Here is a 20,577-nt window from a genome sequence, read left to right on the forward strand (position 1 = left end):
CTGCTTGAGACCGAGGTTGGCGAGGTTGTCGAGCAGGGTGATGGTGTTGCGGTCGTTGTTGTTCTCCAGGTGGAAGTTGATGTCCCCCAGGAGGATGTAGTCAGCGGAGGGGAGGGCATGCGGGCTGATGAAGTCGGCGATGTCCTCGCTGAATTGTGTGCGTGGTCCCAGGGGTCCGTAGATCAGGGTGCCTCTGAGGGTGGTTTTGGGGTCCGTGTGGATCTGGAAGTGCAGGTGTTCGGCGGTTGTCAGGGTGTCGTCGGTGTTGGTCTTGACGCGGATGGTGTCCCTGTAGATGATGGCGATGCCTCCTCCAGTCTGGTTGTCGCGGTCTCTTCGGGTGAACTTGTAGCCCTCTGGGATGGCGATGGCGATGTCGGGCGCTGAGGAGTCGTTCATCCAGGTTTCCGTGAGGAAGGCGACGTCAGGATCTGTGGTGTCGAGGAGGTTCCAGAGTTCGATGGCGTGTCTGTGGACGGAGCGGGAGTTGAGGAGGATGCACTTCAGGTGGTTGCTGCTGGTGTTCGGCTTGGCGGGTGTTGGTGCGGGACAGGTCTGGATGCAGGTGAACTTGCAGGCGTGGCAGCTGAAGCCAGGGGCTCAATGTACAAATCAAAGAGGATGGGGGACAATGGGCACCCCTGCCTTGTACCACGCTGTATTGTTACTGCTGCAGTGAGGTTACCATTAACCAAGATCTGGGTCTGGGGAGAATTATATATTTTTTTAAGGACTTCAAAACCAAAAGCCTTTCAAGTATTATTTAGATAGTGCCAGTTAACTTAGTCAAAGGCTTTTGCAGCATCAACCGTAATAATAGAAAGGGGGGCCCCTAATGTTGTTGCCAGATCAACCAAACCTATTAAGGAATAAACCAAGTCCAGCATTTGCCTGCCCGGTAAAAACCCTTTTTGATCAATAATTACATTGCTAAATGCAACCAACTGTAATAGTAACCTTTGGCCCTCCATTGTAATCACATAATTGTACGAAGTTCACAAACTTTGTAAATGGTATTAGTTGCATGACTGATATATTATATTAGCACCCTAATAATTAAGGGCATCCAGAACAATCGTATGGGAATGCAGAGGTGCTAGAAAAGGTCGATAAAAAGGCATAAAAAAAGGAAATTGTGCATTAAACAGGCATGAATATCACTGTTGCATGGGCCACACAATTTGTTTAGTAGTTAAATCACTTGATCCAATATAACAAATCAATTGGGAGGAAGCCACTGCAGCAAGTTCAGGTTACTAGCCGTGCACAGGGTTGGTCATATCATGCTGTCCTGAAGATGGTCTTGCTTATTTATTAAGCCAGAGACTGAAACGTTGATGTGCATTCCACTTCTTGCTCTTTACGCAGAAATCATTAAATTATCAACAAACAAGGAAGCAAAAGAAATGGATAATTGTTAAAGAAATACTGTATGCAAAAGTGAATTAGTTCATACGTGGCACATATTACTGGACATGATAAGACTCTTCATCCATTAGACATATATGTGCCAAGTTCTAAAAATGTGCCCCTTTGCAGACGCGATTGAACGCATCTGTGTATTTTAGATAAATATTACATTGAATTTAAATTCATATGTTTTTCATATGAACTCCTCCTTTCAATAGTTGATTTAGTCTAAATTTATTGTTAAGTTGAATTCATGGTTACACCTTTCATATGCTGACTTATTGGAAGTGTTAATTGTAATTACTTTTAAAATGATCCTCTTGTAAATCGAATCTCGCAGGGAGAACATTCTCTAACTGAGGAGGGCCTTGTAGGCCTGGCCGCTAGCAGGACATTAAATGATGGCTCCTATCTTTTGTATTACTTGTGCCAGTTTCATCCATGACACTCTTTGAACATGTACCATGTGTTTATTCTGCCAAACTACAAATTGTTCAATGTGAGGGATGAATGTCTTAGGGGAGGCATGTGGAGGGAGGGCATACTGTGTCCTTGCAGCATCAAAGACTTAATATTTAATGTGGCCCACACAGTCATCTTAGGCAGTATAGCATAGTGGTATTGTGTAGAGGTTTATGGACCATGAGTACACAAAATAAGAACATGAATATTGTTTCAAATCCAAAATCTCCTTTTCAAACTGATTTTGTGGGTTGAGGCCTCTGACTTTAAGGGTTCACAAAATAGAAACCAGAAATGATCAGAAACTACAATCCGAAATCTCCAGAGCCTCTACTCCTGATCACAGCAGCTAGCCAGTGAGTACTCATAGTGGGTAAGAATTTAGATCAGAAGGATGCAGCAATCTGAGCAAAAGGTACATGTATGTGAGAAGTGGCTTGCGGACGGCACAGCACAGCTCGGCCAACTACAGCTATGAAATAAAACTGCTATGTTCATAAAATAACTACAGATTGGATTTCTAATGCTTAGTGTACATTATGGAAATGCAAGACCTTCAAACATGGACAATAATTAAGTGCAAGATCCTCACCTCCAGGTCCAGCTGGTTATCATCAGCTGATGCCCATGAGTATACAATGGAGCGGAAAGCCTGACCATAAAGTAAATTATGCACATAAATGTTTGTTTACTAGTTAGTTACTTATATTTGGATGTCAAAATGGTGGTCTCAAATCTGATTTCTCTTTCTTTTCATTTAAAGATATAGACGAGTGCGCAACAGGAAGCCATAATTGTAGACCTGAGCAGGTATGCTTCAATGTCAGAGGGTCCTTCAGCTGCCAGTGCCCCCAAGGATATCAAAAGCGAGGTGAACAGTGTATTGGTAAGTGCGGCACACTTATACTGTGCTGATAAACTCCCCTTTCCTCTTATGATGTAGTAGGTCCTTGATCTTGGAGATAGTACTGTAATATAAGTGGGGAATAAATGTTAAAACTGCATCATAATACATGGAATCTACAAAAACATAAATTATCATATAGTGGCAAGTTTTTCTTTAGTTAAAGGACTTGGTGTTATACGAAGCATTAGAAAAGCATATTGGTCTTGTTTAGCCAATGTTCTCATCTCGCCTTTGTTGGCATCACAAATGTATGAAATGCGTTCAAATAAAGAATGCATTGACTTATTGACTTATGGTGAGAAAGTATCTTCTATAGTTTAATTAGTCGATTTTAGGGTGAGCTTAAACATATGTTATGTCTTCACATATGTTATGTCTTCACTAAGGTCGTTCCCTGGTCCTTTTAATGTATTTATTTAGAGAGTTTTATAAAGCACAAACAATACTCAGGGGTATTAGAATGCTGGACATAGTAAAAAAACAAACAAAGGAAAACATTGAGGTAAGTCGCTATCACCGGAGATCGTAAGCTTTTGTGAAAGGTACCTGGGTCTATTGTAGTGAAAGACTTTTTGCGTCATACATGCTATCTTCAGCTGGAAACTGGCTTTGAATGGGAGCTAGTAGTGAGACATGAGAGAGGGTGTGATACGGCTGAATTGTCTCATTCCTGTAATCTGTCTCTCTGCTGCATCAAGGGTTTGTTTTGAGTGGTTCTGTTCTTGCTTTTGTCAAACCCATTAAAATAGCACTATCATAGTCAAGTTTGGATATGACTAGGCCTGTGCGGAATTATAATTCAGCTCGCAGAATTGGTGGGATTTGGGTAACTCCGCATTATGCTTGTAACACAGAGTTCCTGCAAAATTCTTCCAATCAGTGTGTGGCAGAATTATTATGCCATTCAAGCCTCACAGGAACAATGTGAGGCTCCAAATGCAAGCTTCTGAGCATGATTTGCCAGCCCCTGGTGCGATCTCCAGTCGCCACAGAACATTCCACACCATTCTATAACACCAGCAAACGTTGAGGGGACCCGGTCAGCGAAGGCTGCCTTTTCAGTAGATTTGCTGGTGCTCAAGTAGATTTCCTAATCGAGTAGAAGCAAAACAAATGCATGGTGCCGTTCCTGCTGATTTTCATCGCTGCTCATGCTACCGGCACTAAATTACAGTTAAAAAAACACATTTTCTGCCCATTGGTGAAATTCCAGGGAATCTTGAGTAGTTTTCCTGTAACACCACAAATTCCACCTGCCCCTAGATATGACTAGGTACTACACTGTGATCTTGAATTCTGGTGGGCAATGACTGTTTTTACCTTCTTGAGAAAGTTTAGTTAGATAGATGCACTGTGTGTGGCAGCACTGATGTGCTTGTATGTTAAAGTTTTTATCCAGGGTTATCCCGAGGGTTTTCTTTGATTCAAGCATCTTGGTGGACAATCCATTTTTCTGTGAACGAGGAGCAGGGGGTCAAGTTATGGGTAAGAATTCAGTTTTCAGGGCGTTTAGTTTGAGGTGTTTTTGTGCCAGACAGTTTTGGGTTTTCCTTAGATTGTTGTTGAGTCTTATGATATCCACCAGGGAAAAAATCTTTAATTGTAGTTGAGTGTCATCTGTGTACATGTCTTACACAAAATGCCACATATTTGAGGATCTCTGAAATTGATTCCAAATAGACTTTGAACAATGTGGGGATATGGTGGATCCTTGAAGTACTTCAGGTCTAACTGAGATCATGACCGATAGTTCGCCACCCATTTTGTTTCATTATGATATAATATGGAGAAATTAGGTGAACCATTTTAGCATATTTCCTGACATCTCCATTTTGTGTTCTAAGAACTATAAAAGCCTTTTGTGATTGACTGTATTAAATGCTGAAGAAAGATCAAGAAGGATGAGCAGGCAGAAGTAGTTCTGATCCATGATTTTGAATGTGTCATCAGGATTTTGAGATATTATGCATGATGGTTGTTTAAGTGCTGTGACCTGGCATGAAACCCGACTGGAACTTGTTGAGCAAGCTAGACTGTACTATGCACTGCCAGAGTTGGCTGTAAACATTTTTCCAGAAATTTCATAAGGAAAAGGGTTTGACACAAGGCACACATTATTTAGGGTTGTAAGGACTGTAGAAGATGTCCTTGCCCAGTTTTCAAGCAGTCTGGGATTGTGCCATGGGTTTGTGGTGAATTTACAATCTTTGTTCAGAGGCAGAGAAGAGATGACTTAGGTTTTTCAAGATTGCTGAGGGGATAGGGTTGTTGAAATGCAAGGTTGATTTAATTGACATCATGATCCTATGGATTTTATCTTCGCAGGGTTTAGAATTATCTCCATGTATCCTCCTTTTTTGGTCTTAATGGGATGGTTGCATATTTGAGCCTTTACAATGATCGTAATCCTCTTCCTTAATTTCTCCTGGAAGAAGGGTGGAAAAGCATCACAGTTCTCTGATGAGGCATTTCTGTTTGAGGTAGAATTGTTGGTCGCGGTTTGTTGTTTGGCAATTTCAAACATATTGCCTGGGCAGTTTTCACCATTATCTAGAATTGACCTGATAAATGCTCCTTTGGCATTTCATTTGAAATGTGTAGGTGTTTCTTAGTACCTGAAGCTATTGTAGATGCAAAGCAGAGCCTTTACAGCTCCACTCTACAAGTCTGAGTATCCTCCTTTCTTTGTTTAGGTTCTAATTGTACCACAACTGTATTAGTTTGTTTTTGTCCCTTTTGAGGAACAAAAACCAACTGTTCAGTTTATCCTCCATTATGTCAGTCATTGTTTGGTTTTTGTGGTCAGTTAGTTCTTGTCTGCACCATAATTACCCTGGGGTTATGAGGCTTCCCAAACAAAGAGAAGAAAGATCATCCCTGCTCATGCTTCTGGCATCTCTGATCCAGTATTTGGTTTTGAATCTCTTGCGTCTTGTTTTCTGTGCACGTTCTGTGATGTGGGAGATGATGGAATGATGGTCTGTCCAGTCAGATGGGTTTATAGAGATGATACTCAGAGCTTCTTCCTTGGATATGATTAGAGCAAGCATCGCTAGTTTGGTGTGTGTCAGTTCTGTGCAGACCTGCCAAAGTTTTGATCTGTGACGATCAATGAAATCTTGTATATCATTCTCATCATTCTAGTGGAGGTTGAAGTCTCCCTGAAAGATTGTGCTCAGTGCAGCAGAGGGTGCACAGTGATTGTTCCTTGTTCGATGAACAGCTGGTTGTCTTCTGAAGGGTGGTAAAAGAAGTGTAGTTTAGCTACAGATCTGCAACTGTGACAATTTTGACACCCATTAATTTGCAGAAGGACAGAATATCCACTAGGAAGGGCTTTATCTGCAAGGAAATTGGAGGATGAGTGCAATCCCACCACCTTGCCTTTGTGTATGATCTAGCATTATGATGGTGAACTTAAGGAGTACTAGCACATCCAACAAGAGGACAGGAACGATTTAGTCAAGTCTTAGTCAAAAGTATCATGTCTGTTGCATGATATAGGTTAGCTTCAGCAAGATCTGTGACATGTTTTGCTGCTGAACTGCATTGTGGAACATGCATTTTAGACCCTTCACTGACCTTCTAGGCATGGTGGTTTGGTGTAGTATTAGCGGGATCTAAATCATGTTCTGGTAGTTTATAGTCAGTGATTTGAAGTATGCCATAAGTCTGCAATGTGAGGATCTGTGAGACTTCGTGATAGGAATGAAGCAGGACTTCAGTGTCAGACACGGACAGCTGATTTTTCTATTCTCTTAGGTCATTGGGTACTGATTGGTACTAGTATGGCTACCCACAGTTGAATGGGAGATCTTAATTGTGTGGGTGGGGTGTCTTTTCAGTGAGGGGAATGACACATGATGTAAGCGCATATTCATATCATGAATAGTTTGGACTACCACGTTGAGGTTTGTCAAGTTGAGTCCTAGCGCCTGACTGAACTTATCAATTGTGTGCTCTAGTCTATTAAAACAGTGGTGTCAGTGTGAAATATAATTGTGCTTGAAGTTATTGCCCTTCCAATCAGTTGCCTCCTTAGGTTGTCCCAACTGATGTTTAATTGGGTATACTACTCTTGGGGGGTCATTATGATTGCGGTTTTTCCGCATCCTCGGGGCGGCGGGAGCCACCACCGGCCCTGAGGATGCGGAAAAACCGCAGCGGACTGACCAAAGACCCACCGCCACATTAGGATGGCTGGTGGGTCCTGGTTTCCGTCCGCAGCTTTTCCGCCGCGGTCGGATTACAACCGCGGCGGAAAAGCTCTAATATGGTGACGGTGTCTTCCAGACACCGTCCACCATATTAGGCTGGCCAGTGAGTTATGCTTTTCCGCGGCGGGTTTTCCGCCGTGGAAAAGCATACGGAACTTCACTGCGGGGGCCTGTTGCGGGCCCCCTAGGTGAAGGGGGTGGGAGGTGCACATGGGGGGTACCTGTGGTACCCCCTTGCATTTGCATGCAGAAAGCAGCAGGCACCGCGCGCTGCCTGCCTCTTTCTGCATGCAAATGCAATGCGTGCATTTTTAACATTGCCGCGGGTGCAGCTTGAAGCTGCACCCGCCGCAATGTTAAAAATAGAGGATGTGACCGCCAGTGTGGCGGTCACATCCTAATTGCACAGGAGGGAACTCCGCATGCCATGCGGAGGTTCCCTCCTGCTCTGGGGTCGCAGACGGACGCAAGTCCGTCCGCGATCCTAATCGACCCCTTGGTGTGTGGACATTTGACCTTCATGTGCTGATAGAGGTGTTTTCTGAGGTGGGATGTGGCTGCCTTCAATCAGGAAGGGTGCTAAATGGGTTTCTGCCCCTCTGATGTTGTTAGGTGTGCAGATGAGTCTAGGACATATGGCTTATGTGTAGAGCGGAGCCTGGTGGAATGCCACCTTACAGTCACTAGGTGAAGCGCCATTAGGGATTGTGTGGGAGACCCACTCTGAGAGGCCTGAGTTACTTCCTGGTGTTCTGTAAAGCAAGATCTCATTGTGATGTGTAGGCCAGTGCTGAGTTAAGTCAGTAAACAATGGTTCAGTGCAGAGGGGTGCCTGGGGGGTTTTGGTTTGCCTAAGGGGGGCAGAGCCTGTCTCATGTTTGTAATGGGTGTAGTGGTGCTGGTAGGGCATGGAGTGGAATGGTGTGGTCGAGTGAAAGTGGTGTGTGGCAATGGAGAGGAGTGTCAAGGCTCCAGGGGAATTGGGTGGTTTTATGGGTCTTGTTGCAAGTGATCGCACATTCTTCAGATGTTGTGTGGGCTTTCAGAGTTTGAAAGACCCTATCAATGATTTCCAGATTCTGGTCTGATGTATGCATGAGTATATTGCAATTCCTATAGATTGATATTACTGCCACCACCTTAAAGAAGGTGGGGGGATTGATAGTTTGAGCCAATGGGATACGTTTTTGGAGATCATTACATCTAGGTGCACATTCAGTGATTCTTTCCTGAAGGTTGTGCAGTGTATGAAAATAAAATAAAGTCTGGTTTCAGGAATCCTTTCCTTATGTGGGTGTTTGTGTTGGAGATGAGTGTTTCAAGCAGGTCTTCTAGCAGCCTGTGCATTTTTGAGAGGTTTAGTTGCCTAGTTATTTTGAAGGAGTTCGGGCCACAAACTGGATAGCCTTTTGTCGGAGGTTAAGTGGTTTTGCCCACTCATGGTTATGGTCTGGGGTGCATGTCGCAAGCGGCAACAACAGTTCAGTCTCACCCAGTCAAACTTGGGAGGTCTGAGCTAGGGTGGAAGAAGCTTCCCACAAGAAAGTCCCCCAAGTTTGGTGCGTCCTAGTCACAAACTTGTGAGGCTTCAAACTAGATCATAGGAGGCTTCCCACATCCCCTGTTATTCTCTCCTGCTCATTGCTGTTCTAGGTGTTATGGTTTACTCTTCCGAGCGCAATCTTCTGGTGAGCACATCTAGTCACAGCTTGTACATTAAGTGTTGATTTCATAGTGGTCATTGTATGGATGATTATGAGCCTTAAATTTGCCATTGAGTTGGGGGCTCCCTTCCACAAGGTGTGAGAGCAGTTATTCCAGCTTTGAGTATTATATTTCTCTCTCTCTCTCTCTCTCTCTCTCTCTCTCTCTCTCTCTCTCTCTCTCTCTCTCTCTCTCTCTCTCTCTCAGGGCTCTATTTATGCCAGTAAAATATTTTTAGAAACCAGCCCAGGGCTCTGGGCTTGAAGGTAGAATTAATATATCTCAACCTGGGTCTCTTTACCTCTGTTTGCGAAAATCTCTTTTCATATCTCAGCCCCTGAGAGGCCTACAAAAGTCCTCTTTCTATTTCTGCACTCCCCATGTGCAGATAGGAAGGTAGTCTTTCTATCATTTCTTGAAGACAATGCTTCCTTCTCATTGTATGTACAAAATGAATGACTACCGGTCCTAGGGTAAGACCTCTTCTTATACCAACATTCTCGTGAGCAGACCCTGGTAAAGTCCTTTTATTGTTTCTTCTACTCAGTTGCCTGTATTATAAATCTCATCAACTGGCCCAAAATGGCAACCTCTCCCCCCTGTCAAGAGGGAAAGATAATATGACAAGATTAGGAGAAAGAGAAACTGTCAGTTGGGGTGCCTGGGGGCAACACGTCTGGAGCACTGGAAACTTCTAGTGTGCCAGAGATCCAGCTCCCAATTGCCTGAGTATGACTTGGAGGTCCACTAAGCTGCCTTGGCTCAAGTGACACCCGTGGGTGTAAAGCTGCCAGAGTGGTGACTCCCAAGAAGAAAGAGATCCACTGAACCCCGGTGGGTGGACTCTGCAATGAGCCCTCTTCCACCCCGACCTGGCCACTTTGCTGCCCACAGCAGAGTCCAGCTCCCCAGCCTGTGATCCTCACACATCCCCAGCTGTGATCAGCCACTAAACCTTCAGTGAAAGAAAACCATCTCAGGAAGGAAGCCTCAATGTGTCTGTGTTGTAGCCAGGCTGGAGGTGTCACAGAAGCACCCCGCATCTCTGCTTAGCCGCTTTGCTTCTCTGGTTAACAAGTTATAATGCAGTGTTTTTCATTTATCTAGGGTGCCCTTGATTTGACTCCCTTTTCCCACATTTCTAAAGGTCATCTTGTAAAATTGTTTTAGGGTTTTAATAGTTCTGGTTGGCTAAGGCTATGCTCCTGTGGTGCTGAACTTACTCCAGCTCTAAGCTGGAGTACATTATTATTTTGGTTCTTTTTTTGGCTGTAGCAACTTAAGAAGTAAAGTTTGTGATTAGGAATGGGCTTACTCGTTTGTGGGTGGGTGCACATTCCTCCTTAAACCCCCTTCCATTTCTTTGTATGTTTTCCCTATTTTCCAACCACTCCTCTCTGACCTGGCTGCAATTACTACTAAAATATATACTTATGCGTGCAGAGACTCTGGATCAGAGTGGAAATATCCTCACAGAAAAAGATAGAAGAGGAGTCTCAAGCATATTTTTGTGTATAGCATTTGTAGTATGTTATTAATACTATTGTAATATCACTAAATATTCTACAAAATGCAGTTGAGACAAGCCCCTATATACCTAGGTTCCCTAAACGAAATAGAGGTTTGCGCTTTATGTTTATTTACTTGAAATTGAGATATCACTGCAGATGAGTTTTACTGTGGCGCAGCATGCTTTGAGGGAATATCTTTTTGCTGTAAAATGACGTTCTGAACGGAATATTTACTACCCCCATCAGATATATTTCACGTCCCTTCCCATAATATATATTCCATGCATTTTGAGAAAAACTTCAATGGGCTTGTAAGAATTCCATCTATCCTTCCCGGTGTATTCTAGAATTACCTCATTTGACTAATTGATCCTAAATGTCAATTGTCAGCAATCAAGTAATACATCAGGACATAAGGAACACTTATCTGTTCATAAAACAATCATGGTGTAAGTGATTGTAAATTGCTTTAATTATGTTGCTGCTACTCCTACTGCCATGTTGGTTCACTGTCTCTATTAGACTTTAACTACTTTTAAACACACTTGAAGAGAAATTCCATTTCTCCCTTTTATGTTTGTGAGCTGCTTTGATCTCCCTTGTTTGCATTAAGTAACACAGAGTTGCCAACAGGTTCTGTATCACTAAAATTCTGCATTATTAAATATAGTTTTAATTTTAAAATCTCGCAAGTAGGAGCTTTGATTACTAGAAACATTTAAAGGCATGCCAAATTGTTCAATATAATTTGCAAATCTGTAATTATGTTGGTAAAATCGTTCTGCTGATCATAATTTTAAAAACGAAGCTTTAATACATAACTCCATGTCTGGGTTTGATCTGAAGCGACATACTAACATGTGAATTGATGTCTCTGGGAAGGGCAGTTTAATTTCTCAACTCAGCACTGTGAAGATTGAGCCCTTATCTTAAATAGTCAAGGAATGCCTTCTAGCTTAATGTTTTAAATATCCAAGGAGTCACTGCTTGCTTCATGTCTTACATATCTAGGGAATCCCTGCTTGCTTCAAGCCCAGTGTGGAGGCAGAGACCTCAGGTATCACTCACCACGTGGTATCCTTATAAAGTAGAGGTACTGGTAATGTTGACAGTTGTCCTTTAAAAGCGGGGGGGGGGGTGTAATATTTGGCTCGAATTCCAGTGTGTGAGCCTGACTTCTCAGTGGGTTTGAGGGGGCTCATTTAGTCCCTCTCTGACTCACTAACTCTCACTCGATCTCACCTTGACTCACTCAGTCTGACTCCTTTTCAATTATTCAAACTCATTCTCACTCAATCTAATTCATTTTCACCCAGCCCCACTCACTCTCACTCATTCAATCTCTCTCTGATTAACCTATCACTGAGTCTCACTATGACTTCCCCAGTTTCAGTCTCACTGTTTTCCAGTTAGTTCCACTCATTCCTGCTCACTCTGTCTCACTCATTCTCTGACTCACTCTGTCTCGAACAGTCTGACTCACTCATTCTCAGACAGTTTCACTTAGTTACACTAATGTTCACTCATTCTCTGTCAATTAATGTTACACTGATTCATTCAATCTCACGGACTCACCTAGTCTCAATCATTTTCACTATTTCCCACTCAGTCCCACTTATTCAGACTCCCTCTGACAAAATCAGTCTCACTGATTCTCACTTTGTTTCACTCATTCTGACTCACTCAGGCTGTGACTCACTAAGTCTTACACACAATAGCTCTCACCGTCATTCTCCATCACAGTTACACTCACTGTCATTTCCCCTCACAGTAACACTCACTGTTATTCTTCCTCAGAGTTACACTCACAGTCATTGTCTCTCACAGGTACACTCAGGAGCACTCACTGTCATTCTCTCTCACAGTACGACTCACTGTCATTCTCCCTCACAGTTACGGTCATAGTCATTCTCCCTCACAGTTACACTCACTGTCATTGTTCCTCACAGTTACACTCAGTCATTCCTCTCAGTAACACTCATTGTCATTCTCCCTTACAGTTGATTGTCCCTCACAGTAACAGGCACTGTCATTCTCCGTCACAGTAACTCTCACTGTCATTCTCCCTCACAGTTATACTTAGTCATTCTCCCTCACAGTAGCAATCACTGGCATATTCCCTCACAGCTACAATCAGAGTCATTCTCCCTCACAGCTACACTCACTGTCATTCTCCATCACAGTTACACTCACTGTCATTTCCCCTCACAGTAACACTCACTGTTATTCTTCCTCAGAGTTACACTCACAGTCATTGTCTCTCACAGGTACACTCAGGAGCACTCACTGTCATTCTCTCTCACAGTACGACTCACTGTCATTCTCCCTCACAGTTACGGTCATAGTCATTCTCCCTCACAGTTACACTCACTGTCATTGTTCCTCACAGTTACACTCAGTCATTCCTCTCAGTAACACTCATTGTCATTCTCCCTTACAGTTACACTATGATTCTCCCTCACAGTAACATGCACTGTCATTCTCCCTCACAGTAACACTCACTGTCATTCTCACTCACAGTTATACTTAGTCATTCTCCCTCACAGTAACAATCACTGCCATATTCCCTCACAGCTACAATCAGAGTCATTCTTCCTCACAGTTACACTGACTGTGATATACTCAGTGTCATACTCCCTCAAAGCTAAACTTTCTATTAATCTTCCCCACTAGCTGTCATTCATTTGCACTCATACACACTCTTCTCATCACTTATTGTCACTCATTAACTCCCACCACTGATTCTCTCACTTTCACTTACACACACACCAACCCCAAGCACATGCTGTTTTTTACGGGCAAACTCGTACACACAAACACACACTTTTAAAAGCTTTAAAGCTTTTTACATGCTGCAGGTCCCGTTTAAGAAGATTGTTCTTTTCAGCTGCCTGCACTGGGCATGAAACTAAAACTTTGAACTTGTGCAGCCGCAGATTTCAGATTTTAATCGCTGTCCTTTCACCACACTCTTTCCCAGCTCTAACGAATTGGGAAAGGCTGTGGTGACACGTTGTTTGTTGTATAGCCATGCGTTCTGTAGGGCTTAAGCATGCAGCGCCCATATCTACCCTTAGCTGTGATGCCTAGCATGTCACAAATAGGGGAGGCACAAACAGGGCCAGTTTCTTGGGCGGTGCGATCTGTGTCACTGTACCGGTCACGGATTTCTGGTGAGGGGGGTCGTGTTTGCAAATAGATTATGGCTTTAAAAGCACCTGCTGCTGTATTCCTTGCCTCCTGCAATTTTCAGGTACCAATAAAAATGTCAAGATGACTCCTGTGATTAATGTTCTTCCTGGAGAGAGATCGGAGTTTTGTCTAGTGGAAGTTATAACTCATCGTAAGGTAGTGCAGAGGGTTAATATGCCGGCTGCAAAGAACAAGTACCAGGCAGATCACAAAGTGCATTTAATGTAAATAGGTCAGTGGGTTACTGCTTGTGTCAGAGAGATCCTTTTGTTACTTGCAGTTTATAAATTAAAATCCTAATGTAGAACAGTGAGCTAATAAAGGTCATCAAAGAGCGGCATACAAACTGCAAGGAATAGATTAGAGTGTTTTGGTTTTTTCCCCGTCTTTCATTATCCTAATGTTGCGAATGGGGTTCATTTAAGTAGAAATCAATGTTTATTATTAAGGATAACCCTCAACCATAGTTGGACATTTTAAATTCTGAGTTTGTGGTTCTCCAGACCAAGCACTCTTAAAATATACTGCCTACCAGTATGGATAAGATGTTACTCCTACACCTTGTATTCCTCTGTCTTATGTAGGTCTTATGATGTAAAGTGCTCTGACACCCTACACTGGTATGAATAGAGCTATAAAACTTATGAGAGAGAGTTGTTATGGAGACTTGAGAGGCACCGTTAAAGGGTGGTAGTGAGGGAATTTGTGGTGGGGGTGATCATTGGGAGGCAACAATAAACACTGGGCACCATCAGCTCGAAAGCCGGCCCTGGCACCAAGACCAGAGATGGAATTTCTCCAGCCCTGGGATCTCTCTCTGAAGGCTTGTGCCTTCATGTGCCTGTGCCAGACATCAGATAACGACTTGTTGCCGGACTGAAGAAGGTCGACATTTCTATTCCACCAAGAGTGAATAATACATTACCATTCACTGTTGGTATAATAAAAACAAATGGCCAGAAAACAAAGGCGGCACAGCCCCACAGATCATTAAGAGGAGCCGCAACTGGGAATTGGAACAACAAAGGCCAGTCATTCCTGCTGAGTAAAGTGGAATGAAGAGAAGACTTGTTCTGCCTCATTCCAATGTCCCTGTTAGACCGAACTTGGCTACCATGGTTAGTGATTCTATATCCACATCATATTTGACTTGTTGATGTTTGCCCACCACCCCCCACTTATTAGAAAAAAATAATGGGGCGACCCGGTATCCCTCAGAACCTGGGTATTAGTGTTAAGCAAAACAATTGGTTCTGTTGGGTTTTCAATTACTTTTGAATGTTTAAGAAGCGTAGAGTTCACTTGTAACATATATCATTGACTTAAGAAGAAAGAATAGCATGAACATAACACACACCAAGGTTAAGAATTCAATAATATATTTTAAAAATATCAAATAATCAAGGATGTCTCAGTTTAAAAATGCAATTGCAAAAGTGGTTTTCCGTGACTGTTGTGAAAAAGTGACATATGGTGATTAGTGATATTAACAGTAAACTATATACAAACCAAAAAAATGACTGTGCAATTAAGAAGGTAAAAAAGAGAATTTCTGTCAGCCCTTATAGTGTTTGCACATATGCTTCAGGATCCATTGATGAGTGAAACTGTCATCATGAGTGTTGTGCAGACATATGTGGTGCGTCAACGTTACGACCCCGTAAGTTGTGCAAATAGTAAAGTGTATCAAGGTGGGTCTCCTTCAGGACAGGAAGGGGGATGGGCAGCCTACTGGTTTAATTGGGAAGCTAATTCAGGTGTGTGTTATGAAACAGAAAACCATTTAACTGTTATGATGAAGTAAAGCTTACCAAAATGCAGATTCCTTAATATGTCTGCAAGTGTCAAGGGCATCTGAAAGGGAGTTGTTTGTGTTCTCCAACAGCCAGTGATAGCCTAAGAAAGTGACAGCAGACAATTGGTCACTCATGGTGTTTTAATTATTTATTCAATAAAGTAAAGGAAAGGCTGCCTGTGTCATACCTCAAAGTAATTCTTTAATATTTCTTGATTTAACGACTTCCACCCGTCGGTTGGAGTCTGTAATGCTGGCCAGTCAGGCGATTTACTGAAAAATAGTAAATGAAGGGGTGTGTGAATACCTCGAGTCCGTGGACACTTAAAAACGCGAAGACACGCCTCTAAAAGTGTTCACAAATGGGTTCTTACCGTGATCTGGCAGAGTGCATCCGTCCAGCTCTCGATTCGTTCAAAGAGTGAAACCGGGGAGCGAGGCGGGTGATTAATAGCATTCCTGGAGTGACAGCGACGTGCACGCTCGCCCGTGTCAATGAGGAATGCACTCTACGTCATCTGGAAGCCAACGTGCACACAAGGTGCAGCAGCTTAATGAGGCTGCTCCGGGGGCCAACCTGGGAGGACAAGGTTACCAGAGGTTTGCTAAGTTTTTGAATTCATCCTTTGGAAGCAGCTCAGAAAGTGACAGTGAGAGACCAACAGCATGTACGAATAACAGATCATACCAACAAGGACAACGTTTTCAAGACCCTCAAGGCAGTGTTCCTTTTTTAGGGGCTCAGATATGGATGAACAGAGACACCAACTAGGACAGACCGGTGAGATGGAACCGAGGACAGAACAGGCCGCGTTGCAACACGAGAGTGAGGTTCTTGAGAAACGACAGCCATGGTGAGATCAACACAAGGAGACAGACCTACAAGTGGTAATAGTTGAAGAAATTGCCATGGAACATGGGCCCATACTTCCCTCGGATGAACTGTTGGAAAGACCACCAGACATAGACGAAGACGTTGCCCTAATAGGAGAATTGATATTGAACAGAGATGCCCCTGAAGAAGCATGAACGTCGCCTTTGGAGGAAGATATGGCCATAGATGGAAGCATTGTTGCTGAAGAAGCAGTGATCATTGGAACGGGTGAACTTTTGACAAGATGCACAAATTAGCTCAACCCCAAAAGACCCGATCATCAACATCTCAGATTACGTATTGACACAAATTGAAAATGGTGTGCTATCAAAAGGCTTATCTTTCATCCCAACGACTCCAACCAACAATTTCAATATCAAACTGGAACTTCAACAATTTTTTCATAAAATACACCTAAAATATCACTTAAAAAAAATTAAAATTAGAGCAAAGGCTCAGGGGCTATTGAATTCAGACCCGCCTTGATCTTCCTCCCTGTAGCATACTTAATGAGTGAAAAAACTCTTGCTTATGAAAAAATTGTGATGGAAGATGTGATGGATCTCCTCAACAACAAGAAATTAATCAAGTACAACATGACCAAGGACGAGAAGCAGGCCCTGTATGCATTGAATAAGAACTCCTCGATTGTTGTGAAATCAGCTGATAAAGGTGGAGCCGTGGTCATTCAAAACACACAGGCTTACATCGCAGAAATCGACCAACAACTGAGCTGCACGGAAAGATAAAAAACATCTCACCAGAGAAATCGCTGAGCTCATTCAATCACTCACACATCAAGGATTAATATAAGGCTTTCTGTCACAAAATGAATATAATTTTCTGAATAAAACAGAGCCAAGAATACCAACCATTTATACACTACCAAAGATTCATAAAGACCTACGAAATCCACCTGGTCGTCCAATTGTGTCGGGCTGTGGATCAATTCTGGAGCCCCTCAACCAGTTTTTTGAAAGCCTTCCACAACCTTTTGTGTTGGAGACACGTTCCTTTCTAAGAGACACCATGCATACAATACAACTGCTGGAAAACCAACCCTATGATAAGACAACACAGTTTCTAGCTACACTAGACGTCTCCTCTCTATACACGAGTATCCCCCAGGAACATGCCATTGATGTAATCAGGACGACACTGGACAAATGACCTGTGATTCCCGGACTCCGTGGCGTCGTAACCACAGCGGCTGACATAGTAAAGACCTTCCTTCAAGACAGTGTGGGACACACTTTACAGACAAAGGACCCCTAACAGATAGACGACATTTTGACAGATTATAAGATATTCGCTACAATGTTTTTTGAAAAGATACCAAGGAAGTGATTAACTCCCTACAAGAAGAAACAGATAAGACCTACCCAAATCAAGACAGTGATTAACCTGCCCTGAAGAAGTCCCTTTGGACGAAACGCGTAGGCACCGGCTACAACATTGTTTTATGAAGACAGAATCCAAGCTTTTTGAATTAAATAAAGAATTTAATACTAATCCACTGAAGACTCCTAACTTATCAGGATTGATTGAATGAAGTATTTTAACTTTATGGTGTACATCCGAGAAGAATATTGTTTTTTGTTACCATACTACATAGAAATAGATAGCTCCTACATTGCTATAGAGTGCTGGACATTGTGATAAACCCCTACATTTACTATTTTTCAGTAAATCGCCTGACTGGCCAGCATTACAGACTCCAACCGACGGCTGGAAGTCGTTAAATCAAGAAATATTAACCCCTTCCATGCTCATGACGAGCTCAGCTCGTCATGAGGCACAGTTGAGCTGTGCTGAGCTCGTCATGACACCAGCAAATTGGCAATTTTCCTCACAGGGGAAAAATAACCACAGCAGCGATGTGGTTAAAGAATTACTTTGAGGTATGACACAGGCAGCCTTTCCTTTATTTGAATAAATAATTAAAACACCACGAGTGACCAATTGTCTGCTGTCACTCTCTTAGGCTATCACTGGCTGTTGGAGAACACAGACCACTCCCTGATTCAGATGCCCTTTACACTTGCAGACATATTAAAGTATATGCATTTTGGTAAGCCTTACTCCATCGTAACAGTTAAATGGTTTTCTGTTTCATAACACACACCTGATTTAGCTTTCCAATTAAACCCGTAGGCTGCCCATCCCCCCTTACTGTCATGAAGAAGACCCACCTTGAGGTACTTTAATATTTGTGCAACTTACGGGGTCGAAACGTCAACGCACCACATATGTCTGCACAAAGCTCATGATCACAGTTCCACTCATTAATGGATCCTGAAGCATATGTGCAAAAATAATAAGGACTGACAGAAATTCTCTTTTTTCCCTTTTTAATTGCACAGTAATTTGTTTGTTTTGTATATAGTGTACTGTCTATATCACTAATCACCACATGTCCCTTTTTCTCAATGGTCACCTAAAACCCCTTTTGCGATTGAATTTGTAAATTGCGACAGCCTTGACTATTTGATATTTCTAAAATATATTATTAAATTCTTAACCGTAGTGTGTGTTATGTTCATGCTATTCTTTTTTCTTAAGTCAATGATATATGTTACAAGTTAAATCTTTGCTTCTTGAACATTCAAAAGTAATTGAAAACCCAACAGAACCAATAGTCTTGCTTAACACCACCCCCCACTGTCAGCACCTCATTAAAGAGTAGAAGTACTGCCAACCCACACTACTAAAAGGGAAGACTTGAATACTTTTAAGGAGTATTGACTTTCCCTCTAGTGTGTCACTCTGTCAATATTGGTGGGAGAGTTTAGCCATTGCACATATGAATGTCTTTTCACACTCACCCTCAAAAAGCATAGCAGCATGTTTTTTAAATTATGAGCTCTCCAAAGTTATCCTATCTGGAACCCCGAAGGATGTTTGTCTACCCTGAATAGGACATTTTAAGGTGACTCCTGCTTTTTAAAAATTTTGCCAATGATGTTTCCCCAATTACTTCAATGAAGGAAAAACAGAGAACTCAGACTTGAGTAATTACGTTTCTGCATTAAAACTTTTGAAGAGTTAAATCTTGTCCTTGATTGAATATCTGTGGCAAGTGGAAGGTGAGTTCTCTCATTCATACCTTATAAAGAGACTTCCTTGTCAAGGCACTGTTGTTGAATGTGAGCTAATTCACATTGAAGAGCACCTGCTTTTTAGGTCTTGGGTACAGGCAGCTTAGGCTGTGTGTTGGCAAACCTGTTGGTTTCAATAAATATATTGGTCTTTGGATCAGCCCTTGATCATGACTGGATGGCTTTATTGTCTTCCTCTTCAGTCAGCTTTTGATTCACTGATATTCCTGTCCAGTCCTGTGTTTACCCCACCCAGGAACATTTCAGTCTCACAGTGTTCTGATTAAATGGGTTGCATCCTTCCACTGCTGCCTTGATGAGATTATTTTTTTCTTTCTGCAGTAGATCTCACAATAGAGTGCCTGTTAACCTCAAAGCACTTGCAGGCCCTCGCACACTTTGTTTTTTAATTACCTGCTCCCGAACCAATTCATGTTTTGTTTATGTGTTTTTTATGAAGATGCTAATTCAAAAAGGTAAACCCACACATTTGTGTAAGTTTACTCTTTTTCAGTATTCACAAAACTGCAATTTGATAGAAACATTTGTGAGTGGAAACATTTGTGAGTGCAGAGACTCCGCAGCCAGGGTGGAGAACACCGCAGATAAAAAGTCAGGCCTGTCCAGCATATTACTATTGATGAGTCAAGTTAAGAGCATTTGTTAATTTGGGAGATTGCGGCTGTTGAATTCAGCTTTGTCGCACAAACTGCTTAACAGCTTGGGGCACATTTATAAACTGATCCTTGTGTCATCAAGACAAAACCTATATATCAATAGCAGGGTGGAGACAGGTGAGGTCATACCTACCCCGCTTGATGTTTGTGAATATAACACTTCTCATTAAACATGAAAGGAAAGTTAAAAATAAATGAAAACATGAGTGGCAAAATGTGCGAATGGGGGGGACCAGCAGAGCCAGCACAGGTCTACACGACAAAGTACTTTTCGGAAGGCGTTGGTTCTGGTATTTTTTTTGTATGTTTATTATTATTAAACTAATGGAATGTACACCATATTTTTGGATAATTTACAGGCTGCATGGCCTTTAATTTTAATGTTACCCCCTTCTGGTTCCCAGTATGACAATGTTTGTTGGCGCCCCCCCTAATGACCACCTCCACCACGGATTCCCTCACTACCACCCTTTAACAGTGGCTTCAAGTCTCCATAAGCACTCTCTCTCAGATGCATTTGATTAATTTTATAGTACCGCCACTCATACCACTGTAGGTTGTCATAGCACTTTACATCTCACACCGTATACAGATACAATCAATCATTAGAGTGTAGATCAATGTATAGGAAATGCTACATAAGACAGGTGACTACAAGGTGTAGGAGTCACATGTCATCCATATTGGTAAGCAGGATAGTTTAAGAGTTCTTGGTCTAGAAAAGCGCAAA

General features: G+C 42.4%; 1 protein-coding gene across 1 annotated transcript in view; it reads left to right on the top strand.

Moving 5' to 3' along the window:
- The window catches only part of EFEMP1 (EGF-like fibulin extracellular matrix protein 1), a 582,872-nt gene that overhangs the window by 274,157 nt on the left and 288,138 nt on the right, over positions 1–20,577 (top strand). The window contains exon 5 of the mRNA XM_086927496.1: positions 2,636–2,758. Coding sequence (XP_086783622.1) covers positions 2,636–2,758 — 123 coding nt within the window. The remainder of the gene's footprint in view (positions 1–2,635; positions 2,759–20,577) is intronic.

Source organism: Lissotriton vulgaris, chromosome 6 (genome assembly GCF_964263255.1).
Source record: "Lissotriton vulgaris chromosome 6, aLisVul1.2, whole genome shotgun sequence".
Taxonomy (NCBI): Eukaryota; Metazoa; Chordata; class Amphibia; order Caudata; family Salamandridae; genus Lissotriton; species Lissotriton vulgaris.